The sequence below is a fragment of the Bombina bombina genome, chromosome 4 (assembly GCF_027579735.1).
Source record: "Bombina bombina isolate aBomBom1 chromosome 4, aBomBom1.pri, whole genome shotgun sequence".
NCBI lineage: Eukaryota > Metazoa > Chordata > Amphibia > Anura > Bombinatoridae > Bombina > Bombina bombina.
This window is the reverse complement of record NC_069502.1, coordinates 858,270,872-858,298,235: the sequence shown is the minus strand read 5'-3', so window position 1 is coordinate 858,298,235 and position 27,364 is coordinate 858,270,872. Positions and strand designations below refer to the sequence as shown.

At 44.1% G+C, this 27,364-nt stretch overlaps 1 protein-coding gene and 1 non-coding gene across 2 annotated transcripts in view; both read right to left on the bottom strand.

The window, feature by feature from the left end:
- Positions 1 to 27,364, bottom strand: part of LOC128655659 (gastrula zinc finger protein XlCGF17.1-like) — a 94,830-nt gene that overhangs the window by 24,258 nt on the left and 43,208 nt on the right. Inside the window, exon 4 of the mRNA XM_053709244.1 lies at positions 13,075 to 13,188. Coding sequence (XP_053565219.1) covers positions 13,075 to 13,188 — 114 coding nt within the window. The remainder of the gene's footprint in view (positions 1 to 13,074; positions 13,189 to 27,364) is intronic.
- Positions 14,135 to 14,301, bottom strand: LOC128658504 (U1 spliceosomal RNA). Its single transcript, XR_008402195.1, has one exon. It is a non-coding gene; the product is annotated as a U1 spliceosomal RNA (small nuclear RNA).

The window sequence follows — 27,364 nt, the reverse complement described above, 5'->3', positions numbered from 1 at the left end:
AAAGTTGCCCACATATCCAAGGAATTGGATGGTCAAGTGGACTCGTCCCAGTAGGTGTATTCAGATTGTGTGATTCCAAAGTGACTTCATCATTTTGTATGTTTCTAGTTTGCTAGTTTTAAGATAATGGTATCTTTCCAATGATAATAGGTCTGACACCATTATTTTCCAATCCTCCAAGGAAGGAATTGTTTTAGATTTCCAAAACTTAGGTATTAGCTTTTTTGCAGCCGTAATCATTATCAATAGTAAAGGTTTTTTGCCGAGGCCAATCAACTTAGGTAGGGAGAGGAACAGAATGACCCCCGGGTCCGGCTCGATTCGTACCTCTGGGTTAATAGTTTTATTAGGTTTATTGCGTTGTGGGTTAATGGCAGATTAGGGGTTAATACAGTTATTTGGTTTATTGTGATGTGGGATAATGGCAGATTAAGGGTTAATACATTTATTAGGTTTATTGAGATGTGGGGGTTGGCGGATTAGGGGTTAATATACTTTTTTAGTTATTGCGGTTGACAGGTAGGTAGATATTGCACATGCGTTAGGTTTTAGTTATTTTCAGGAGGTAGATAGATATTGCGCATGTGTTTGGTGTTACTTACTATTTTCGGGGAGTTACGGTACTCACATACTCAGCACAAGGCTTGCTGCGTATGCCTATGTGCGGCGAGGTGAAAATGGAGTAAAATTTCTCCATTTTCGCTGTGTAAGCCCTTGCGCTGAATATGTGATACTGATTTGCGACGTTGTTTTATGTTAGCTTGTGGGAGTAAAAATAGCGACCGACGGGTGAAATATACGTGCCTCATTTATATGCGGCGCCCTATATGCGATACCAAGACCGCGTAAAAACCGGCGTCGGCGGCTTTTGCGGGCGACAGCGCATATGTAATCTTGCCCATAGTTTTTAAACAACAAATGTCCAATTTACTTCTACTGTCAAATTTGCTCCAGTCTCTTGTTATTTTCTGAATGAGCATCAGCACACTACTGGGATCTAGCTGAACACATCTAGTAAGCCAATCACAAGAGACAAATGTGTGCATGCACCAATCACCAGTAGAATAGGATATGTAAATACTATTTTTCAACAACAGATACCAAGAGTACATTTGAAAGTAGAAGTAAATTTAAAAGTGTCCATCTGTAAGCATAGTGTAATTTTGACTTTCCTATCCAAGTGTAAGTTTTATAAGTAATCAGTCATTTTAAAAAAAGTGGTATAAAAGTTTATTTAAAACAAAAAAGTTTTTGAATTAAGGACAAATTTAACACTCTGAAAACTGCAGTTTAGTTTCATTTTAAATTGCAAAATCACCAATGCTTTATGGAGTTGCACTAACCCCCAAAAAGCACATCACAATGAATTACTCTACTATCAGATCTGGGTTGGCTTTGCACATGAAGTGAAGCAAGGTCTGAGTTTTCAGAAATGTATTAGTTTCAGTCTTTTTTTAATGATCTAATTAAAAAAAAAATGTATGTCCCTTTAATGCAAATAAAATGTAAACTCTAAATTGCGCTAAACCTAAATAATAGAACTGGTATATCTCCTTATTAGACTATATACATATAAGTGTCCTTTTCTGTATGGGGTACTGCAGGGCTGGGAAATTTGTACAAAGCAAAGAGGCAGCCTAAAAATTTAGAAGCCAGTAAGTTTGGAGTGGCCACATGTTGACTGATTTCCAAAGGGCTCCACACGCATCTACGGAAAATGTGTATTATTTAAAAGCGAAATTAAAACAATAACATGGGTAATAAATTTAAAAAAGGTAAAACAATACTAAATCAGAAATCTAGCATTTTGAAATGTACCACTAAGGCACACGTACCCTCTGCAGTGCAGTGCTATATTTTAACTTAGGTTTTGCTAACCCTCTATAGCACATGGGCAAACAATGAAGGCGCCTAGCAATCAGTAAAAAGGAGACTTGCTTATGTGTTTAGGACAAAGCGAGCACAATGGACAAATATCTTCTTTGAAAAATGTTTTTATAATGCTATATACTGTATGAATGCACAATTGTACAAGACGCCTGTAGATAACATTACTTTGTGTACATTGTTGTTACTGTTTAATGTTCCTTTAAAACACTACTGCAATCCATAATCACTGCACTGATTTAAGCAATGTGTGTCTGTAACAAACATGCATAATGAAGGTGATAAAATCTCATTCACAGTAGTAACTTGACCATTTGATTTTCAAGAATATTACATAAGAGTGATCTAACCCCCCTGCTTGTTCTAACGCATATGGGCAACCACAGCTTTAAATGATAAATGGTATGAGGTGTTTGTGCTGATATGCTGTGTTTGGTTTTCGCCAAACATCTCCACTCTGGTCTTGTCTGTCCAAAGGACATTGTTCCAGAAGTCTTGAGGTTTGTTCAGATGCAACTTTGCCAACCTAAGCCGTGCTGTCATGTTCTTTTTAGCGAGAAGAGGCTTTCTCCATGCAACCCTTCCATACAAACCATACTTATTCAGTCTTTTTCTAATTGAACTGTCATGAACTTTAACATTTAACATGCTACCTGAGGTCTGTAGAGTCTGAGATGTAAACTCTTGGTTTTTTTGCAATTTTTCTGAGCATTGCACGGTCTGAACTTGGGGTGAATTTGCTGGGACGTGTACTCCTGGGAAGATTGGCAACTGTCTTGAATGTTTTCCACTTGTGAATACACTTTCTCACTGTAGAATGCTGAACTTCAAATTGTTCTCTAAGATCATTGCTGATGTCTTTTCACTTTCATATTGTGTCAACACATGTGAATGCTCCAGACCAGCAAACTGCTAAAACTTTGGCTTTTATAGAGGTGGTCACACTTGTTGATGATCAATTAATAAAAGGCATTTGATTAGCAGCACCTTGCTGCTATTTAGCCTCTTAATTCCTATGGATGCAGTGAGGGTGCACTTAGTTTTTCACACACGGCTTTTCCATTTTGGCTCTATTTTTGTTAAATAAATCATGACACAGTGTAATATGTCATGTGCTGTTCATCTGAGGTTGTATTTACTTAAAGGGACACTGAACCCAATTTTTTTCTTTCGTGATTCAGATAGAGCATGCAATTTTAAACAACTTTCTAATTTACTCCTATTATAAATTATTTTTCTTCGTTCTCTTGCTTTCTTTATTTGAAAAAGAAGGCATCTAAGCTATTTTTTTGGTTCAGAACCATGGAAAGCACTTGTTTATTGGTAGGTGAATTTACCCACCAATCAGCAAGAACACAGTGTGTTCACCAAAAATGGTCCGGCATCTAAACTTACATTCTTGCATTTCAAATAAAGATACCAAGAGAATGAAAATAATTTGATAATAGGAGTAAATTAGAAAGTTGCTTAAAATTGAATGCTCTATCTCAGTGTTTTTCAACCAGTGTGCCGTGGCACACTAGTGTGCCGTGAGAGATCCTCAGGTGTGCCACGGCAGACTGACAACAGTGTGACATTTTTTAAACTTTGCTTGTTTTTTACTCCCAGTGCAGGGGTAGTTTGTAGGAGGCATGGCATAACAGCACAATACATACAGTATGTGTGTGTTTGTGTGTATGTGTATATATATATATGCTGTATTAGGCTACAATGTGTGATTTTAAAAAAAAAATTGGGATGGTGGTGTGCCACAGGATTTTTTAATGTAAAAAAGTGTGCCACGGCAAAAAAAAGGTTAAAAATCACTGCTCTATCTGAATCATGATAGAAAAAAAGTGGGTTCAGTGTCCCTTTAATTTTAAGACCTGCTAAGGACCAGATGATTGTTATGTCCTGATACGTACTGTGAAACCATAGAATTCAAAGAGGGTGTACTTTTATTCTTCTCACATGACTATATATATATATATATATATATATATATATATATATATATATATATATAAAAATATAAATATAATGTAACTGTGTGTGTGTAATTTGTAATATGAGCAATAACCGTGCACTATTGTTTTAAGGTAGAGGGAGCATATGTTGGCTATGCTACAATTCTCTGGTAAGCCTTTTTCACTTATCACTTTCACTTATAATGCCAGATTGTGCCCTTTTCTTAGAGTGTTACACTAGGTATAACGTTCCCTGCACTATCGGTTGGCCACTGTCATGGATACCAGGTTGCCTAGGCTACCCCCCCACTACCTGGCTCACTACTTATTACACCATTTTTTAAAAATATTTTTTATTGAGTGTTGTCTTACTCCAAGCTGTATAGGCTTGAAAGCCTACTACCAATTAAGCATATTAGGTGATGTGCATCTCTGTAATGAGAAGGGGTGTGGTCTAATGACATCAACACCCTATATCAGGTGTGCATAATTATTAGGCAACTTCCTTTCTTTTGGAAAAATGGGTCAAAAGAAGGACTTGACAGGCTCAGAAAAGTCAAAAATAGTGAGATATCTTGCAGAGGGATGCAGCACAATCAAGCGTTTCAATCAAAATAGTCAACAGGGTCGCAAGAAGCGTGTGGAAAAACCAAGGTGCAAAATAACTGCCCATGAACTGAGAAAAGTCAAGCGTGCAGCTGCCAAGATGCCACTTGCCACCAGTTTGGCCATATTTCAGAGCTGCAACATCACTGGAGTGCCCAAAAGCACAAGGTGTGCAATACTCAGAGACATGGCCAAGGTAAGAAAGGCTGAAAGACGACCACCACTGAACAAGACACACAAGCTGAAACGTCAAGACTGGGCCAAGAAATATCTCAAGACTGATTTTTCTAAGGTTTTATGGACTGATGAAATGAGAGTGAGTCTTGATGGGCCAGATGGATGGGCCCGTGGCTGGATTGGTAAAGGGCAGAGAGCTCCAGTCCGACTCAGACGCCAGCAAGGTGGAGGTGGAGTACTGGTTTGGGCTGGTATCATCAAAGATGAGCTTGTGGGGCCTTTTCGGGTTGAGGATGGAGTCAAGCTCAACTCCCAGTCCTACTGCCAGTTTCTGGAAGACACCTTCTTCAAGCAGTGGTACAGGAAGAAGTCTGCATCCTTCAAGAAAAAACATGATTTTCATGCAGGACAATGCTCCATCACACGCGTCCAAGTACTCCACAGCGTGGCTGGCAAGAAAGGGTATAAAAGAAGAAAATCTAATGACATGGCCTCCTTGTTCACCTGATCTGAACCCCATTGAGAACCTGTGGTCCATCATCAAATGTGAGATTTACAAGGAGGGAAAACAGTACACCTCTCTGAACAGTGTCTGGGAGGCTGTGGTTGCTGCTGCACGCAATGTTGATGGTGAACAGATCAAAACACTGACAGAATCCATGGATGGCAGGCTTTTGAGTGTCCTTGCAAAGAAAGGTGGCTATATTGGTCACTGATTTGTTTTTGTTTTGTTTTTGAATGTCAGAAATGTATATTTGTGAATGTTGAGATGTTATATTGGTTTCACTGGTAAAAATAAATAATTGAAATGGGTATATATTTGTTTTTTGTTAAGCTGCCTAATAATTATGCACAGTAATAGTCACCTGCACACACAGATATCCCCCTAAAATAGCTATAACTAAAAACAAACTAAAAACTACTTCCAAAACTATTCAGCTTTGATATTAATGAGTTTTTTGGGTTCATTGAGAACATGGTTGTTGTTCAATAATAAAAATTAATCCTCAAAAATACAACTTGCCTAATAATTCTGACTCCCTGTATTCAGGTTGCTTATAGTAGAGTAGATACTAACATATGTCCTATATAACAATGAATTATCAGAGTAAATATTAACTGCAATAAAGAGATACCTGTTATGCAAAAAAGCAAATATCACGTGTCAACCCTCAAAATTTTCCAGTCCCCTTCAGACTAATGAGGCCACTTTTGGACCCCCAAGACAGATAAATTGGACATTAAGGGGATTATAATAACATGAGGCCACTTATGGACCTCCAGAACACTATTAAAACATAACAACAGTGAATATAAATGTTAACAACAGAAATACCCAGGGCACTGAGGCATGATATAGTAAAACAAACTGGAGACCTGTAAAGTCATATTGAATTTCTAAGTGTTGGCTGGCGGCTCTATAAGAACACAATCTCATGTTACAGGTATTGGGAAAGAAATGCGGGTAGACTAATCTAGGGATGCACCTCCACCACTCTGATATATATAAATGGCTATTATATTAGTTGAGACGCGAAATATATATATATATATATGGATTGCCATGTGTCCCACTATGTAGATAGAGTATCACACCAGAATAGGGTATACAATAATAATAAGGAAAAACTACCCTGAATACCAGTCCATCCCATATGGCTTTATGTACTAAAAGCGACCTCAACATAGTAGTTAACTAGGAGTACCAAAGGCAGATTGGGTAGGAAAATTATACAATGTGCTGCAATGAATAGGGGAGATAAAAAACCAGATGCTCTCAAAATCCGTTTACTTATACTGATCTAAGCTGAGTGCATAAACAAGTTAGCGACTTTATATCTGTGCAGGAGAAAGCCAAGCCCCACAGTTAACATACTTGTCTACGTAGATACTAACATATGAACTAGTTCTAGGAGACAAAAACAGCAGCAGTGAGAAAAAAAAAACAAAAACAAAAAAACAGAACTGACTACTTGTCCAGGCAAATAGCAGCGTTAAATAAAAAACACAGGTACCCCAGATTTAACAGACACTTTGAAAACTTGATCATTATTGTAATCTAATAAGAATCCAGTAAAGTCCTTCTCAGGAGGAATTTTCTGATCATCTAGGAGGATGACCAAAATTTTCCCCTGCACAATAGTACTAAACTTAAATTAAAGTCACCCTACACCAGTTTTGAAATGAAAAGTGAAGGTAGAGTTAATGGACCAGTTCAGAAATCGGACTGTCCCACCGGAGTACAAGCTTAGTTCCATAGCGTGCTCACCCGATACTTTCCACGTTGGCTGTCTTGCCATCTGTCCCAGAGCAAAGATTTCACCTACACAGCCCAGAGAGTTGCACTTTGTATGTAGAAAGGGTAAACACACATTGGATTGGCATCCCTCAATCACCACGGCTGCACTGTTTCCCGCATATTCAGAAATGGGGAGATTCTCATTATTAGACTTTCCTCCGGTCACCAGCGCCTCACTCTACGGCCGGTTTAGCAACTCAACATGCCCGATCTTCCTCCCTGGACGGCAGAACTCGGAAGACATCTCCGAAGTAGGTATTGGCGGTATTATATGATCCACAGGGTCATCTTGTTGCAGAACTTCTGTCCCAATCAATAGGGTCTCTTTGTTGCCACTTGTATATTGAGCCAACTTCGGGGTAATCAGGGCCTCAATATCTCTGATGAGACAGTGGAAGTGCTCGTCAATACTTATGCGCATCTCCTCCAGAATCAGATCAATCCTTGTTGACATGGCGGACAGTTTCCAACACCAAATGATTGTAGCTCACTGCCCTGTGTAGCCTCTATAAACACTGTATTGTTTCTTATGTAGCTAGAGTAGGAGCAGTCCAAGCGTGACTGCTATACCCCCTAAACTGGGGGGGGGGGGGGGGGTGTTGAGTGCACATGGTGAGGCCGCCGCCAGAGGTCTCAACGGTCCAGATCTGGGTCCGGTAATCATAAATCCTGCTAACTTTATACCAATCGACTCAGCAGTTCATGAGTCGTGTAAGTCTGAGGGTAATTTTTAAGATAGCTTGCAGGATGGGCTCTTTAACCGGCGGATTAGAGAGATCATACTCGGAGCTACAGATATTGCGACCTAACATGGCCGCTGCCTAGGCACACCCCCTTATTACACCAGTTTTGTCCCTGTAATTGTTTTTATTTTGGATAATTTTGTTTGTTATTTTTCGTAATTTAGTGTTTTTTATTTTTTGTAACTTAGTATTTTTTATTTTTTGTAGTAGTGTTAGGTTTTTTTAATGTGTAATTTAGTTTATTTAAATTTGTAGTTATTTTAATAATATAAAAGTAATGTTAGTTTAATATATAGTTTAAACTTAGGTTTTTTTAATTCACAGGTAAGTTTTTATTTATTTTAAGATAGGGATATTGAAATTTTAATTTAAAGTTAGGGGGTTGTTAAGTTAGGGGTTAATAGTTTAATTTAGGTTTTTGCAATGTGGGGGGCTGGCGGTTTAGGGGTTAATAGGTTTATTTAGTGGCGGTGATGTGGGAGGCCAGAGGTTTAGGGGTTAATAACTTTATTTAGTGGCGACAATGTTGGGAAGCGTCGGGATAGGGGTTAATAACTATTATAGTGTGGGCAATGTTGGGGTGCGGGGGAATAGGGGTTAATAACTATTATAGTGGCGGCGATGTTGAGGAGCGGCAGAATAGGGGTTAATAACTTTATTTAGATGGCGACGATGTAGGGAGCGGCAATTTAGGGGTTAATAAGTTTATGTAGGTGTAAGCGATGTCAGGGGCAGTAGATTAAGGGTGTTTAGACGTGGGGTTTATGTTAGGGTGTTAGGTTTAAACGTAGCTTTTTTTCCCCCATAGACATCAGTGGGGTTGCGTTACGGCGATCGCATTCCGCGCTTTTCTAACACTCTCTCCCCATTGATGTCTATGGAGAAAGCGTGCACGAGCACGTATTCTCAGCCCTTGGATGGAGCTCATCACAACCATATCGCACGCACAAGGCGGCTTTTTAAAAACTTGTAATGGCAGCGATATGGAGGGTGAAATAAAGCACCCTCTATAGCGCAAAACTTGTAATCTAGGTGAATGTGAAATACAGCGCATTGCCAGTGCCGACCGAGTTACCCTCCTGATTGGGAAGCTATCAGGGAGAGCCTTGGATGCCTTCAAAGCTATCCCCTCAGAGGACAAAAGGAAATATGACCAGGTTAAGGAACCCATCCTAGCCCGATATGCCATCACGCTGGAGGCTCACCGGCTGAAGTTTTGAGGACTAAGTAAGCAGGAGGGGCAGCCTTTCACGGAGTGGGCGCACCAGTTCACCCACTCCCTGGACTACTGGTTTGCAGGCTGCCAAGTAACCACCCTGGCCGAAGCCTCCCAGCTGATTCTTCTCGAACACTTCTATGATCACTCCCCTGGAGGTACGAGAATGGTTCAGGGATCGAAAGCCTGAGACAGTCGATCAAGCTACCGTCCTGGCCGATCAGCTCCTGGATGCTCAACGTTAGGTGTGACCCGAGTCTCGCCTGGTGGGTCACACCACTGCAGCTTCGGCTTGCCCACCGGTGACTCCCCGGCACCCCCGGCACAGTAGGCAACCCCCCAAGCTCCTCCAGGCCCAGTCCACCCTAGAAGACAGGAATCCTATGTTACAAGTTCAGATCGGACATGTTCAAACTGTCCGAGCAACCCACCCCCGGCTCAATGGACAAGAGCACCCGTTGGAGGCTCCAGTGCCTCCGCTCACTACTTGGAGGCAGAGAGCCCCGCCACTTGGACAGAGGAAGAGTTTGGGGTCCTACATGAGGTGGACCCTGTACAAGCAGCAACACTGACAACCATTGCCAGGTTGTCTGGATCAACAGCCAGCAGGCACAAGGACTGCAGGACAGCGGAGCAATTATTACCCTTGTCCAGCCACACATGGTCACCAATTCGGACCAGACACGGAGGTCCATTACAGTTTGTGTGACTGGGGGTAAGCTGCTCCGGATCCCTACAGCACAGGTTCACCTGGATTGGGGTGCCGGCTCCCGTGCTGTGGAAGTAGGGGTCATGGCTCATTTACTCACAGAGGTCTTGCTGGAAAACGATTTGTGGCACCTCACCTCCTCCTTTGTTTTGGATAGCCACACTGACGCTTACCCAATTACCACCCGCCAGCAAGCCGGATGTTATGCCACAGCACACGATCTGGGAACCCAGGTAAGCCACTACTCCCCGACTCCTACCCCGACAGCTGACCCGACCTCCTGGGCGTCCCCCACCGACTTTGCACAGGAGACATTGAGGGACCGGACATTGACTCCCTACCGTGCCTGGGCAGGGACCGATCCAGGGGGGCTAGGGGGGGGGGGGGGGCATTTTGAGTGGGACAGAGGGCTCCTATACAGGGTTACAGAGGGGGGAGGAGGCAGGCAGATGCCCAAGCACAAAAGTATCGGTACAACCTGCTGCACATGGGGCACGACATTCCCCTGGCAGGACATCGAGGGATTACTAGGACCTGTCACTGGTTGAATCAGACCTTCTTCTGGCCAGGGATCTCAGGGGACGTTAGCCAATACTGTTGGACCTGTGACATTTGCCAGAGAGTAGGCAAGACAGGGGACCACTCCAAAGCCTCCCTACACCCCCTCCCCATCATCGAAGAACACTTCAGCAAAGTAGCTGTTGACACTGTTGATCATTTGCCCTGTCCCAGTCCATCAGGGAAAAAGTATATTCTGACCGTGGTAGACTATGCCACCCAATACCCGGAGGCAATCACTCTGGCCAATATCCAGGCAGAAACAGTGGCCGATGCATTTCTCCGAATATTTGCCAGAGTGTGTTTTCCCCCGGGAGATCATCTCAGACCAGGGGACCCAGTTTACTGCTGAGCTCAGCCAGCAGCTACTGAGCGTTGCGGGATAAGACCCCTGCCAAGCTCTCCATACCACCCCCACACCAACGGGCTGTGTGAGAGGTTTAACGGAACCCTGAAGCAGCTGCTTATGACGTTCTCGGCCTCTCTCAAAGATTGGGAAATATAACTGCTGCACCTTCTGTTTGCTTACAGGGAGGTGCCCCAGGAATCCACTGGGTTTTCCCCCTCTGACTTAGTGTATAGCCAGAGTGTGAGGGGGCAGCTAGACTTACTTAGAACCCATTGGGAAGGATCAGTTAGGGAAGGACACTCCATTGTGGGGTATGTCCTGGAGTTCAGGGACCGACTGAAGGAGCTCGCCACTAGAGTATGAGAGAACCTTCAGGTCCCCCAAGGTAGGCAGAAGCAATGGTACGACAGGAATGCTCGTAACCGTACCTTAGACGTAGGGCAGAAGGTCCTGGCCCTGAAGCCTGTCAAGACAGACAAGCTACAGGCTTCCTGGCAGGGACCCTATTAAGTGGTAGAGCAAATCTGCGATACGACCTACCTGGCAGCCAAATGTTAAGATGAATGGGTCCGCCGGACCTTACATGTGAACATGCTGAAGGCCTACTAGGAGAGGCCGGAAGAAGTAGCCACAAATATGCGCTCCTGCCATGAAGGACACAGAGAGTGTCCCCATGCTGGAGCTACCCAGACGGAATGAGACGCCCACAGGCGTAGGGGACATTAAGTTAGATGAGAGGCTCGGGACTGTGCAGAGGGAACAAGTCAGGCAGGTATTAGAGAGCCGACGAAACATGTTCTCCACTGACTCTGAGTACACCACCATAGCGGTGCACCAAGTGGAGACCCCAGGGCAGGCACCCCTGCAGCAGCCAGCATACAGGGTCCCGAATCAGTTAGGGAAAGTATGCGTAGCAAGCTCAGGGAGTTGCTGGACACAGCCGTTATTGAGTCATTCAACAGTCCCTGGGCATCCCCGGTGGTACTGGTACCCAAGCGGGACAGGACCACCCGATTTTGTGTAGACTACCGTAGGTTCAATGACAGAACCACGACCAATGCCTACCCCATGCCCAGGGTGGATGACTTCCTAGACCGCATCGCCTGCAGCAACTTCCTGACCACCCTAGACCTCTGCAAGGAGTACTGGCATTCATCACCCCATTCGGCCTATACCAGTTTAAGGACATGCCATTTGGGATGAAGAATGCTCCTTCCAGAGGATGGTAGATCATCTCCTTGATGGCCTCCAGGATTATGCTTGCGCATACCTGGACGACATTGCTGTCTACAGCGATACGTGGGAGGACCACTTGGTCCATCTAGGTACCAATTTGGACCGCATCAAGGCTGCAGGTCTGACGCTCAAGCCAGACAAGTGGATGGTAACGTGCTCGGAGGTCCAGTATCTTGGGCACCGAGTAGGCTGCGGGAAACGACCAAGATTGAGGCAATTGCGAACTGGCCAACCCCCAAAACCAAGACCCAGGTCTTAGCTTTCCTAGGGACAGCAGGGTACTACCACAAGTTTGTCCCCAAATATAGTGCCCTGGCCAAACCCTTGACCGACCTGACAAGAAAACGGCTACCCCCGACAAGTCCTGTGGTCCCCCGAGTGTGAGGCCACCGTCCAAAGCCTAAAGACAGCTCTAACTTCCGCACCTATCCTGGCCGCTCCTAACCCATCCAAACATTTTTGTGTCCACACAGATGCCTCTATGTTCGGGTTGGGAGCCGTATTAAGCCAGGTGGATGAGGAGGCCTATATCAGCAGGAAGCTATTGCCCAGAGAAGTAGGCTATGCAGCGGTGGAAAAAGAATGCTTGGCACTGGTGTATGGGCCCTTAAGAAACTACAACCGTACTTATATGGAAGGGCCTTCACCGTACTCACGGACCACAACCCCCTGATCTGGCTCAACCGGGTTTCTGGAGACAATGGACAACTGTTGCAGTGGAGCCTAGCCTTGCAGCCCTTCAACTTCACCATTCAGTATCGGCCGGGAAGGAGCAATGGAAATGCTGATGGTCTCTCCCGGCAAACTAAATTGGAGTAGCTCACTGGACAGCCCCAGGCCGACCCGTGTGTGGATCTAGCAGGGTCTGCCAGACTTTTCAGGGGGGAGCACAGTCACGGATACCAGGCTGCCTAGGCTACCCCCACCCCCCCTACTACCTGGCTCACTACTGGGGGTCAGATAAGACCTTTATCATGATGAGCTGGGTGTATATAAGTGTGTGTGTTTTATAATAAAGTATGTTCGGGTTTCACCTAAATACTGGTTTTGTCTGGTTATTTGGATGGACTCTGGCTATGACAACTTTTCTCCACTCTATAGCTACAAGTTCCATGTACAGGAAGGACTCTCTTGGCGGAGCTACCCAGTCGCGGTAGCCGGTGTCTGTCACAGCCTCTATTTGTTATCTAGCCCTAAATGGTTAGGAATGGAGCACACTTGATACATTCTAAAGCTGCACATTAACTTGTGTCTGCTGTGTAAGCATCTGATAAATAAAACTGTCATTTACATGAGACAAAATGTCACCATCACAGAATCTTCCCTTCACTTAATATGCGCTAATCACCTGTAGACATATTTATAGGAACTTCATCTTCCTCAGTCTTCACATGACCACACACATATGGTTTTCCTCCGTCCTCAACTGTCGAGCCACCTGAAGGCATCACATCCAAACGGCCTGTACAATAAGAATACATGTGTAAGTAGTTTGTAGTGTCCGTGGAATTCATTAATATCTCTTTCCTTGTATATGAAAATCATTTGGTCATCCAGAAATTACTATGGGCATAGGAGATAATTATTTGGTAGATCAACACACTTACTATGCACACTCACCTATATCCCAAAAACCTCAGACACAACAAATAAAATTTATGCTTACCTGATGAATTCAACTCCTGACTACCAGGAGGAGGCAAAGAACACCCAAGCAAAAGCTTTAAGTATCCTCCTACTTCTCATAATCGCCAATCATTCAGCCGAGGAAATACGGAAAGAGAAGAGGAACACCGTCTTGAAATGAAACAAGGGAGCGTTGTGGACTCTCCATGCAGGAAAGAAAATAATTTATCAGGTAAAAATAAATTTTGTTTTCTTTCAATTGGCATGGAGAGTCCACAAATCCATTCTAATTACTATGAACACAAAGAGGGATAATTACTATTGGGAACCAATACCAAAGCTAGAATACACAGAATGGAATGGGAGGGAGAAACAAGACAGGCGGACCTAGAATGAGGGCACCACCACATAAAAAATCCCGTTCTCCCAAATGAAATCTCAACTGAGACAAAAAAAAAAAAAAAAAAAAAAGTACAAGGACCAAGCAGTCACCTTGCAAATTTCTCCCCAGAAGACTTTACCTTAAAGGCCGTGAAGAATAAACAGTCATATGCCAATGAGGCGAAAAAACTCCAGGAGGTCAAAGTCCAGCAACCTCCTAGTCCAAACCAATAACACTGCTCAAACAAAAGGAAAGAAGAGCTGACATGTCCATCTGACCCCAATGACGCCAACATCACCAACAAGGGCAGAGGATAGCCCCAAAAAAACCCAGAAGAAGCCTGGATATAAATTTATATCATGCACCACAGTGAGTCACAAACTTTCTACCTGAGAATATTCAGGGGAAAGCGCGCCTGCAGACCCCCACAACCATAAATTGTGCAGTCGAGTTTCCCACATGTGGGGAAATCTCAGATGTCAGCGGGCTCAGAGTGCAATGAACCAGCCTCATTCTGGAAGAAGTAACCTTAGATACTATGGCTAAGACTCCCCTGCCAGGAAGAATAGAAAGACATCCCAATTTGGAATGAAGAACCACCTTATCAGGATAAGGGGTTGCCATTGTAAAGAGCTAGATAAAACAAAAGAGAAAATCAACAGAAAGCATAGGCTCAAACAAAGCCCGCTGCAGAACCTGAAGAACAAAAGTAAAGCTCCAAGAAGGAGCAACAGGAAAAAACACAGGCAAAAAAAAAAAAAAGCTTGATCCTGACCCGGACCTGATAAAGGACTGTACATCCGGAAATCAGTCAGACGCTAAAGAAACTGACCCTTCAATAAAGCTGACAGACCAACCCTACTCCAGACCCTCCCGGAGAAAAGACAGAATAGGGATAAACATAAGGATATCCACTGTGCCACATTGGATCCCTGCTAGCCCTGACCTGTCCTGGAAGACCACACTACACTTAAGCATTGAAGATATCTTTGCCGTTAGCGTCACGGACACAGGTAGTATTGTTAACCACTTTTTGCAAAAAGGAGGAAACGATGGTTCCTGCACCTGTGAATATCTCTTAAACGCACGGCTTCTAAGGTATGCTTTTAAGTGATTTGACCATTTCCTTGGGTCGTGGGTTCTGGTCCGGCTAGTTTGCTGAGCGGCACTTTGGGGACACACATGATAAAGATTGAACTCCCTTTGGATTACAATATTCAGCAACTCTGTTTAAAATATACCTATTTGTCTCTCCCTGGTGCACCAGAAGTTTTCTCTCGGCCAAATGACTTTTACTTACTTGGGATCCCCATGTATGAATGTGGTATGATTGTGATATGTGTGGTTTATTAAAGGATGTTTTAATTTTTGATACAGATGTCTCTTGAGTCTTTATTATTTACAGTCGTGCTAGTTCAGCCTAGACTTTTGGAAACCCCTTATTTTGGGGTATCCACTTTCTTGTTATATATCTAAGGAGCCTCAGCTGTTTAACAGACACAGCATCCTAGGTCTGCCAGATCCAGACGCCCTCTGACAGGGACCTGGGAAAAAGACAGAGTAAACAACTCTGGAGAACTATAGCATAAATCTTTAAAAGAAACATCAGAACAGCCCTGCTACCTCCTTAAAAGTAAAGGGAGTAAAACCCAAACCTCCATACTATAGAGATAGTAATTAACCTGTTGACAACAACAATTACTTACAAGGAGTCAAGGACACCTCAATAACACTATCCTTTGTGAAAGGGATCAATAAAGGACATAAAGCAGAGCATGTTGAGACATCCCATATCCAAAAACGATAATGAAGACAACCAGACAATGCACATGTGAAACAGAACAGATGTTCTAGGTATTATACCCTCTCATAAGAGAATATATCATGGAATCCTATTTACATAGATAAGAAGGCACACAACTCCTTAGAGTCCAAATGAATTGATTCGGATCATACAATGTGTCACAGGAATGAGAATAACATCTCCTCTACAAGAGAAAGATTAAAAGATCCTCAAAATCCCTGATCATCAAGGAAGTATATGAATATATTCATAATGATGGTCAAAATTATGTCAGAGACATCTCCGAAATCGCTTTAATAAGAAGGGATTCAAAATCTTTAGGAGATAGTGATATCCATATCTCCAATGTGCCAAGAATATCACCAACATGTGGAAATATCACCTCGACCTGAGAGAGATTATAGCAGAGATTAATATATATATAAAATATGATCTATATATATATATATATATATATATATATAAATAAAAAAGTGTCCACATAATAAGATACATGAAAACGATACATGAAAACAATACATGTTACGGATATTAGAAAATAATCACCTCTGTAAGAGAGAGATTAAGATATAGAGCTCCTGTTCCGGTAAGCGGAGCTAAAGTGAGGGAACAGATCTGCAGAACTCCGGTATAACGGCAGTTATAAAAGCCATTTTCAACACCTTACCTGCTCCCACGTAATACCCTTATGCAGCGACGTCACCATTAACACTGGGAGCGCAAGTTGTTCTGGCCAGCAGAGCGTGTGGGGTAAAATACCTGATCCCCAGCCTCCGGATTAAGTAAAGACAAGAGCGCGAAAGCACCATCTTGCCCAAAGAACAGGGTGAGAAATACAGGATCAGCAAGTGAGCTTGATAGAGTAAGGAGTTTTGGAGGAGTGAGAGCCATCTAGGTGGAACGACATCAGAACTGTAAGCAAGTCAAGCGTGCACTGTGTCAGCTAGATCTAATAGGCCTGCAGGTACACCGCCTGGTTTCCACAGCGTATTTGTGATACATCAGTAGTGCTTCCTACATTAAAGGAGAATTGCTGTGATACTGTTACCAACAACTATAAGAAGTAATCTCCTTGCTTTACTTTATTTTATTTGTACCTTAACCCCTTAACGACTCATGTCGTACAGGGTACGTCTTGCACAAACTGGTCTTTAAAGACCAGCAACGTACCCTGTACGACGTTGGGGTTTAAAGCGGCTGGAAGTGATCCTGATCGCTTCCAGCTGCTTTCCGGTTATTGCAGTGATGCTTCGATATCGAGGCATCCTGCAATAACCCTTCTTACCCCTCCGGTGCAGAGAGAGCCACTCTGTGGCCCTCTCTGCACCGGACATCGATGGCCGGAAATTGTTGGTGGGTGGGAGCAAAAGTGGGAGGCCATTGATGGCTTTTATGATTAAGAGGGGGACGGGATCGGGGGAGTGGTCGCCGGGGGTGCGCATGGACATGCGCTCGTGCACGGGAGGTGGCGGGCGCGTGCACGGGGAGGAAGCGGGTGGGAACCGCTGCACTACAGAAAAAAAAATACTTCTAAGTGGGAGAAAGGAGGGGATGGTCTTTTGGGGGGGGGGGGGAGCTACACTACAAAAAAATAAAAATAATATATATAAAGATTTTTTGTATAAACTGGGTACTGGAAGACAGCTGCCAGTACCCAATATGGCACCAAATAAGGTAGAGGGGGAGGGTTAGAGAGCTGTTTGGGGGGGGGATCAGGGAGGATGGGGGCTAAGAGGGGACCCTACACAGCAGCATATGTAAATATGCTATTAAAAAAAAGAGAGATACCTTTTTATTTTAGTACTGGCAGACACAGAACACAACAAATTACAAAGAGACTGGGTGGGGACGATGTCATACCTCTCTCATACAAGCTCTAGTAGGGGACTCGCCATCTTGTTTAACAAAAAACTCCAGGTTGATATACTACACACCTATAGGGACATGGAGGGCAGATTTCTCATATTAACAGCAAAAAAACAGAATTTATGTTTACCTGATAAATTACTTTCTCCAACGGTGTGTCCGGTCCACGGCGTCATCCTTACTTGTGGGATATTCTCTTCCCCAACAGGAAATGGCAAAGAGCCCAGCAAAGCTGGTCACATGATCCCTCCTAGGCTCCGCCTACCCCAGTCATTCGACCGACGTTAAGGAGGAATATTTGCATAGGAGAAACCATATGATACCGTGGTGACTGTAGTTAAAGAAAATAAATTATCAGACCTGATTAAAAAACCAGGGCGGGCCGTGGACCGGACACACCGTTGGAGAAAGTAATTTATCAGGTAAACATAAATTCTGTTTTCTCCAACATAGGTGTGTCCGGTCCACGGCGTCATCCTTACTTGTGGGAACCAATACCAAAGCTTTAGGACACGGATGATGGGAGGGAGCAAATCAGGTCACCTAGATGGAAGGCACCACGGCTTGCAAAACCTTTCTCCCAAAAATAGCCTCAGAAGAAGCAAAAGTATCAAACTTGTAAAATTTGGTAAAAGTGTGCAGTGAAGACCAAGTCGCTGCCCTACATATCTGATCAACAGAAGCCTCGTTCTTGAAGGCCCATGTGGAAGCCACAGCCCTAGTGGAATGAGCTGTGATTCTTTCGGGAGGCTGCCGTCCGGCAGTCTCGTAAGCCAATCTGATGATGCTTTTAATCCAAAAAGAGAGAGAGGTAGAAGTTGCTTTTTGACCTCTCCTTTTACCGGAATAAACAACAAACAAGGAAGATGTTTGTCTAAAATCCTTTGTAGCATCTAAATAGAATTTTAGAGCGCGAACAACATCCAAATTGTGCAACAAACGTTCCTTCTTCGAAACTGGTTTCGGACACAGAGAAGGTACGATAATCTCCTGGTTAATGTTTTTGTTAGAAACAACTTTTGGAAGAAAACCAGGTTTAGTACGTAAAACCACCTTATCTGCATGGAACACCAGATAAGGAGGAGAACACTGCAGAGCAGATAATTCTGAAACTCTTCTAGCAGAAGAAATTGCAACCAAAAACAAAACTTTCCAAGATAATAACTTAATATCAACGGAATGTAAGGGTTCAAACGGAACCCCCTGAAGAACTGAAAGAACTAAGTTGAGACTCCAAGGAGGAGTCAAAGGTTTGTAAACAGGCTTGATTCTAACCAGAGCCTGAACAAAGGCTTGAACATCTGGCACAGCTGCCAGCTTTTTGTGAAGTAACACAGACAAGGCAGAAATCTGTCCCTTCAGGGAACTTGCAGATAATCCTTTTTCCAATCCTTCTTGAAGGAAGGATAGAATCTTAGGAATCTTAACCTTGTCCCAAGGGAATCCTTTAGATTCACACCAACAGATATATTTTTTCCAAATTTTGTGGTAAATCTTTCTAGTTACAGGCTTTCTGGCCTGAACAAGAGTATCGATAACAGAATCTGAGAACCCTCGCTTCGATAAGATCAAGCGTTCAATCTCCAAGCAGTCAGCTGGAGTGAGACCAGATTCGGATGTTCGAACGGACCTTGAACAAGAAGGTCTCGTCTCAAAGGTAGCTTCCATGGTGGAGCCGATGACATATTCACCAGATCTGCATACCAAGTCCTGCGTGGCCACGCAGGAGCTATCAAGATCACCGATGCCCTTTCCTGATTGATCCTGGCTACCAGCCTGGGGATGAGAGGAAACGGCGGGAATACATAAGCTAGTTTGAAGGTCCAAGGTGCTACTAGTGCATCCACTAGAGCCGCCTTGGGATCCCTGGATCTGGACCCGTAGCAAGGAACTTTGAAGTTCTGACGAGAGGCCATCAGATCCATGTCTGGAATGCCCCACAGTTGAGTGACTTGGGCAAAGATTTCCGGATGGAGTTCCCACTCCCCCGGATGCAATGTCTGACGACTCAGAAAATCCGCTTCCCAATTTTCCACTCCTGGGATGTGGATAGCAGACAGGTGGCAGGAGTGAGACTCCGCCCATAGAATGATTTTGGTCACTTCTTCCATCGCCAGGGAACTCCTTGTTCCCCCCTGATGGTTGATGTACGCAACAGTTGTCATGTTGTCTGATTGAAACCGTATGAACTTGGCCCTCGCTAGCTGAGGCCAAGCCTTGAGAGCATTGAATATCGCTCTCAGTTCCAGAATATTTATCGGTAGAAGAGATTCTTCCCGAGACCAAAGACCCTGAGCTTTCAGGGATCCCCAGACCGCGCCCCAGCCCATCAGACTGGCGTCGGTCGTGACAATGACCCACTCTGGTCTGCGGAAGGTCATCCCTTGTGACAGGTTGTCCAGGGACAGCCACCAACGGAGTGAGTCTCTGGTCCTCTGATTTACTTGTATCCTCGGAGACAAGTTTGTATAGTCCCCATTCCACTGACTGAGCATGCACAGTTGTAATGGTCTTAGATGAATGCGCGCAAAAGGAACTATGTCCATTGCCGCTACCATCAAACCTATCACTTCCATGCACTGCGCTATGGAAGGAAGAGGAACGGAATGAAGTATCCGACAAGAGTCTAGAAGTTTTGTTTTTCTGGCCTCTGTCAGAAAAATCCTCATTTCTAAGGAGTCTATTATTGTCCCTAAGAAGGGAACCCTTGTTGACGGAGATAGAGAACTCTTTTCCACGTTCACTTTCCATCCGTGAGATCTGAGAAAGGCCAGGACAATGTCCGTGTGAGCCTTTGCTTGAGAAAGGGACGACGCTTGAATCAGAATGTCGTCCAAGTAAGGTACTACAGCAATGCCCCTTGGTCTTAGCACAGCTAGAAGGGACCCTAGTACCTTTGTGAAAATCCTTGGAGCAGTGGCTAATCCGAAAGGAAGCGCCACGAACTGGTAATGCTTGTCCAGGAATGCGAACCTTAGGAACCGATGATGTTCCTTGTGGATAGGAATATGTAGATACGCATCCTTTAAATCCACCGTGGTCATGAATTGACCTTCCTGGATGGAAGGAAGAATTGTTCGAATGGTTTCCATTTTGAACGATGGAACCTTGAGAAACTTGTTTAAGATCTTGAGATCTAAGATTGGTCTGAACGTTCCCTCTTTTTTGGGAACTACGAACAGATTGGAGTAGAACCCCATCCCTTGTTCTCCTAATGGAACAGGATGAATCACTCCCATTTTTAACAGGTCTTCTACACAACGTAAGAATGCCTGTCTTTTTATGTGGTCTGAAGACAACTGAGACCTGTGGAACCTCCCCCTTGGGGGAAGCCCCTTGAATTCCAGAAGATAACCTTGGGAGACTATTTCTAGCGCCCAAGGATCCAGAACATCTCTTGCCCAAGCCCGAGCGAAGAGAGAGAGTCTGCCCCCCACCAGATCCGGTCCCGGATCGGGGGCCAACATTTCATGCTGTCTTGGTAGCAGTGGCAGGTTTCTTGGCCTGCTTTCCCTTGTTCCAGCCTTGCATTGGTCTCCAAGCTGGCTTGGCTTGAGAAGTATTACCCTCTTGCTTAGAGGACGTAGCACTTTGGGCTGGTCCGTTTCTACGAAAGGGACGAAAATTAGGTTTATTTTTGGCCTTGAAAGGCCGATCCTGAGGAAGGGCGTGGCCCTTACCCCCAGTGATATCAGAGATAATCTCTTTCAAGTCAGGGCCAAACAGCGTTTTCCCCTTGAAAGGAATGTTAAGTAGCTTGTTCTTGGAAGACGCATCAGCTGACCAAGATTTCAACCAAAGCGCTCTGCGCGCCACAATAGCAAACCCAGAATTCTTAGCCGCTAACCTAGCCAATTGCAAAGTGGCGTCTAGGGTGAAAGAATTAGCCAATTTGAGAGCATTGATTCTGTCCATAATCTCCTCATAAGGAGGAGAATCACTATCGACCGCCTTTACCAGCTCATCGAACCAGAAACACGCGGCTGTAGCGACAGGGACAATGCATGAAATTGGTTGTAGAAGGTAACCCTGCTGAACAAACATCTTTTTAAGTAAACCTTCTAATTTTTTATCCATAGGATCTTTGAAAGCACAACTATCTTCTCTTAAACACTAAAAAACTCTAAGCCATCTCCGTGGAGATGTTGCCTGTACAACGGCAAAGAGAATGACTGGGGTAGGCGGAGCCTAGGAGGGATCATGTGACCAGCTTTGCTGGGCTCTTTGCCATTTCCTGTTGGGGAAGAGAATATCCCACAAGTAAGGATGACGCCGTGGACCGGACACACCTATGTTGGAGAAACATAATTTATGCTTACCTGATAAATTTATTTCTCTTGTAGTGTATCCAGTCCACGGATCATCCATTACTTGTGGGATATTCTCCTTCCCAACAGGAAGTTGCAAGAGGATCACCCACAGCAGAGCTGCTATATAGCTCCTCCCCTCACTGCCATATCCAGTCATTCGACTGAAACAAGCCGAGAAAAGGAGAAACCATAGGGTGCAGTGGTGACTGTAGTTTAATTAAAATTTAGACCTGCCTGAAAAGGACAGGGCAGGCCGTGGACTGGATACACTACAAGAGAAATAAATTTATCAGGGATAAATTGGTGGGATACCAATACCAAAGCTAAAGTACACGGATGATGGGAGGGACAAGGCAGGAACTTAAACGGAAGGAACCACTGCCTGTAGAACATTTCTCCCAAAACAGCCTCCGAAGAAGCAAAAGTATCAAATTTGTAAAATTTGGAAAAAGTATGAAGGGAAGACCAAGTTGCAGCCTTGCAAATCTGTTCAACAAAGGCCTCATTTTTAAAGGCCCAGGTGGAAGCCACAGCTCTAGTAGAATGAGCTGTAATCCTTTCAGGAGGCTGCTGTCCAGCAGTCTCATAGGCTAAACGGATTATACTCCGTAGCCAAAAAGAAAGAGAGGTTGCCGAGGCCTTCTGACCTCTCCTCTGTCCAGAGTAAACAACAAACAGGTTAGATGTTTGGCGAAAATCTTTAGTAGCCTGTAAGTAAAACTTCAAGGCACGGACTACGTCTAGATTATGCAAAAGACGTTCCTTCTTTGAAGAAGGATTAGGACATAATGATGGAACAACAATCTCTTGATTGATATTCTTGTTAGAAACCACCTTAGGTAAAAACCCAGGTTTTGTATGCAGAACAACTTTATCTGAATGAAAGATCAGATAAGGAGAATCACAATGTAAGGCAGATAACTCGGAGACTCTTCGAGCCGAGGAAATAGCCATCAGAAAAAGAACTTTCCATGAAAGAAGTTTGATATCAATAGAATGAAGGGGTTCAAACGGAACCCCTTGAAGAACTTTAAGAACCAAGTTTAAGCTCCATGGAGGAGCAACAGGTTTAAACACAGGCTTAATTCTAACTAAAGCCTGACAAAACGCCTGAACGTCTGGAACTTCTGCCAGACGCTTGTGTAAAAGAATAGACAGAGCAGAAATCTGTCCCTTTAAAGAACTAGCTGATAATCCTTTGTCCAAACCCTCTTGGAGGAAGGACAATATCCTAGGAATCCTAACCCTACTCCATGAGTAATTCTTGGATTCACACCAATGAAGATATTTACGCCATATCTTGTGGTAAATTTTCCTGGTGACAGGCTTTCGTGCCTGTATTAAGGTATCAATTACTGACTCGGAGAAGCCACGCTTTGATAGGATCAAGCGTTCAATCTCCATGCAGTCAGTCTCAGAGAAAGTAGATTCGGATGATTGAAAGGACCTTGTCCAGGAAAGGATGACATGTCCACTAGGTCTGCATACCAGGTCCTGCGTGGCCACGCAGGCGCTATCAATATCACTGATGCTCTTTCCTGTTTGATTTTGGCAATCAGACGAGGGAGCAGAGGAAACGGTGGAAACACATAAGCCAGGTTGAAGAACCAAGGCGCTGCTAGAGCATCTATCAGTGCCGCTTCTGGGTCCCTGGACCTGGATCCGTAACAAGGAAGCTTGGCGTTCTGGCGAGACGCCATGAGATCCAATTCTGGTTTTCCCCAACGGAGAACCAATTGAGCAAACACCTCCGGATGGAGTTCCCATTCCCCCAGATGAAAAGTCTGACGACGTAGAAAATCCGCCTCCCAGTTCTCTACACCTGGGATATGGATCGCTGACAGGTGGCAAGAGTGAGTCTCTGCCCAGCGAATTATCTTGGAGACTTCTGACATCGCTAGGGAACTCCTGGTTCCCCCTTGATGGTTGATGTAAGCCACAGTCGTGATGTTGTCCGACTGAAATCTGATGAACCTCAGTGTTGCTAGCTGAGGCCAAGCCAGAAGAGCATTAAATATTGCTCTTAACTCCAGAATATTTATTGGGAGGAGTTTCTCCTCCTGAGTCCATGAACCCTGAGCCTTCAGGGAGTTCCAGACTGCACCCCAACCTAGAAGGCTGGCATCTGTTGTTACAATTGTCCAATCTGGTCTGCGAAAGGTCATACCCTTGGACAGATGGGCCCAAGATAACCACCAGAGAAGAGAATCTCTGGTTTCCTGATCCAGATTTAGTAGAGGGGACAAATCTGTGTAATCCCCATTCCACTGACTGAGCATGCATAATTGCAGCGGTCTGAGATGCAGGCGCACGAATGGCACTATGTCCATCGCCGCTACCATTAAGCTGATTACTTCCATGCACTGAGCCACTGTGGGGCGCGGAATGGAGTGAAGAACACGGCAAGCATTTAGAAGTTTTGATAACCTGGACTCCGTCAGGTAAATTTTCATTTCTACAGAATCTATTAGAGTCCCTAGGAAGGAAACCCTCGTGAGAGGAGATAGAGAACTCTTTTCTTCGTTCACTTTCCACCCATGCGACCTCAGGAATGCCAGAACTATCCCTGTATGAGATTTGGCAATTTGAAAGCTTGACGCCTGTATCAGGATATCGTCCAGGTAAGGAGCCACCGCTATGCCTCGCGGTCTTAGGACCGCCAGAAGTGAGCCCAGAACCTTTGTAAAAATTCTTGGGGCTGTAGCCAACCCGAATGGAAGAGCTACAAATTGGTAATGCCTGTCTAGAAAGGCAAACCTCAGGAACTGATGATAATTCTTGTGAATCGGAATGTGAAGGTAGGCATCCTTTAAGTCCACTGTGGTCATGCACTGACCCTCTTGGATCATGGGTAAAATGGTTCGAATAGTTTCCATCTTGAATGACGGAACTCTGAGGAATTTGTTTAGGATCTTTAAATCCAAAATTGGTCTGAAGGTTCCCTCTTTTTTGGGAACCACAAACAGATTTGAATAAAACCCCTGTCCTTGTTCCGTCCGCGGAACTGGATGGATCACTCCCATTACAAGGAGATCTTGTACGCAGCTTAGGAATGCCTCTTTCTTTATCTGGTTTGCAGATAATCTTGAAAGGTGAAATCTCCCTTGTGGAGGAGAAGCTTTGAAGTCCAGAAGATATCCCTGAGATATGATCTCCAACGCCCAGGGATCCTGAACATCTCTTGCCCACGCCTGGGCGAAGAGAGAGAGTCTGCCCCCTACTAGATCCGTTGTCGGATAGGGGGCCGCTCCTTCATGCTGTCTTAGAGGCAGCAGCAGGCTTTCTGGCCTGCTTGCCCTTGTTCCAGGACTGGTTAGGTTTCCAGGCCTGCTTGGATTGAGCAAAAGTTCCCTCTTGTTTTGAAGCAGAGGAAGTTGATGCTGCACCTGCCTTGAAATTTCGAAAGGCACGAAAATTAGACTGTTTGGCCTTTGATTTGGCCCTGTCCTGAGGAAGGGTATGACCCTTACCTCCAGTAATGTCAGCAATAATTTCTTTCAAACCAGGCCCGAATAAGGTCTGCCCCTTGAAAGGAATGTTGAGTAATTTAGACTTTGAAGTCACATCAGCTGACCAGGATTTGAGCCATAGCGCCCTACGCGCCTGGATGGCGAATCCGGAATTCTTAGCCGTTAGTTTAGTCAAATGAACAATGGCATCAGAAACAAATGATTTAGCTAGCTTAAGAGTTCTAAGCTTGTCAACAATTTCAGTCAATGGAGCTGTATGGATGGCCTCTTCCAGGGCCTCAAACCAGAATGCCGCCGCAGCAGTGACAGGTGCAATGCATGCAAGGGGCTGTAAAATAAAACCTTGTTGTATAAACATTTTCTTAAGGTAACCCTCTAATTTTTTATTCATTGGATCTGAAAAAGCACAACTGTCCTCAACCGGGATAGTGGTACGCTTTGCTAAAGTAGAAACTGCTCCCTCCACCTTAGGGACAGTCTGCCATAAGTCCAGTGTAGTGGCATCTATTGGAAACATTTTTCTAAATATAGGAGGTGGGGAAAAGGGCACACCGGGCCTATCCCACTCCTTACTAATAATTTCTGTAAGCCTTTTAGGTATTGGAAAAACATCAGTACTCATCGGCACTGCATAGTATTTATCCAGCCTACACAATTTCTCTGGCACTGCAATTGTGTCACAGTCATTCAGAGCAGCTAATACCTCCCCAAGCAATACACGGAGGTTCTCAAGCTTAAATTTAAAATTAGAAATCTCTGAATCAGGTCTCCCCGATTCAGAGACGTCACCCACAGACTGAAGCTCTCCGTCCTCAGGTTCTGCATATTGTGATGCAGTATCAGACATGGCTCTTACAGCATCTACGCGCTCTGTATCTCGTCTAACCCCAGAGCTATCGCGCTTGCCTCTCAATTCAGGCAATCTGGATAATACCTCTGACAGGGTATTATTCATGATTGCAGCCATGTCCTGCAAAGTAATCGCTATGGGCGTCCCTGATGTACTTGGCGCCATATTAGCGTGCGTCCCTTGAGCGGGAGGCGAAGGGTCCGACACGTGGGGAGAGTTAGTCGGCATAACTTCCCCCTCGACAGACCCCTCTGGTGACAATTCTTTTATAGATAAAGACCGATCTTTACTGTTTAAGGTGAAATCAATAGATTTAGTACACATTCTCCTATGGGGCTCCACCATGGCTTTTAAACATAATGAACAAGTATCCTCTGTTTCAGACATGTTTGTACAGACTAGCAATGAGACTAGCAAGCTTGGAAAACACTTTAAAGCAAGTTAACAAGCAATATAAAAAACGTTACTGTGCCTTTAAGAGAAACAAATTTTGACAAAATTTGAAATAACAGTGAAAAAAGGCAGTTACACTAACAAAATTTTTACAGTGTATGTAACAAGTCAGCAGAGCATTGCACCCACTTGCAAATGGATGATTAACCCCTTAATAACAAAAACAGAATAATAAATGACAAAAACGTTTTTTAAACACAGTCACAACAACTGCCACAGTCTACTGTGATTGTTACCCTCCTCAAACACGACTTTGAAGCCTTTTGAGCCCTTCAGAGATGTCCTGTATCATGCAGAGGGAAGCTGAATGTCTCTGTCAGTATTTTTATCTGCACAGAAAAGCACTAAAATAGGCCCTTCCCACTCATATTGCAACAGTGGAAAGCTTCAGGAAACTGTTTCTAGGCAAAAATCAAGCCAGCCATGTGGAAAAAAACTAGGCCCCAATAAGTTTTGTCACCAAACATATATAAAAACGATTAACATGCCAGCAAACGTTTTGTTATTACACTTTTATAAGAGTATGTATCTCTGTTAATAAGCCTGATACCAGTCGCTATCACTGCATTTAAGGCTTAACTTACATTAATCTGGTATCAGCAGCATTTTTCTAGCAAATTCCATCCCTAGAAATATATTAACTGCACATACCTTATTGCAAGAAAACCTGCACGCCATTCCCTCTCTGAAGTTACCACACTCCTCAGAATATGTGAGAATGGCAGTGGATCTTAGTTACTTCTGCTAAGATCATAGAAATCACAGGCAGATTCTTCTTCTAATGCTGCCTGAGATGAAACAGTACACTCCGGTACCATTTAAAAATAACAAACTTTTGATTGAAGTTAAAAAACTAACTATAATACATCACTCTCCT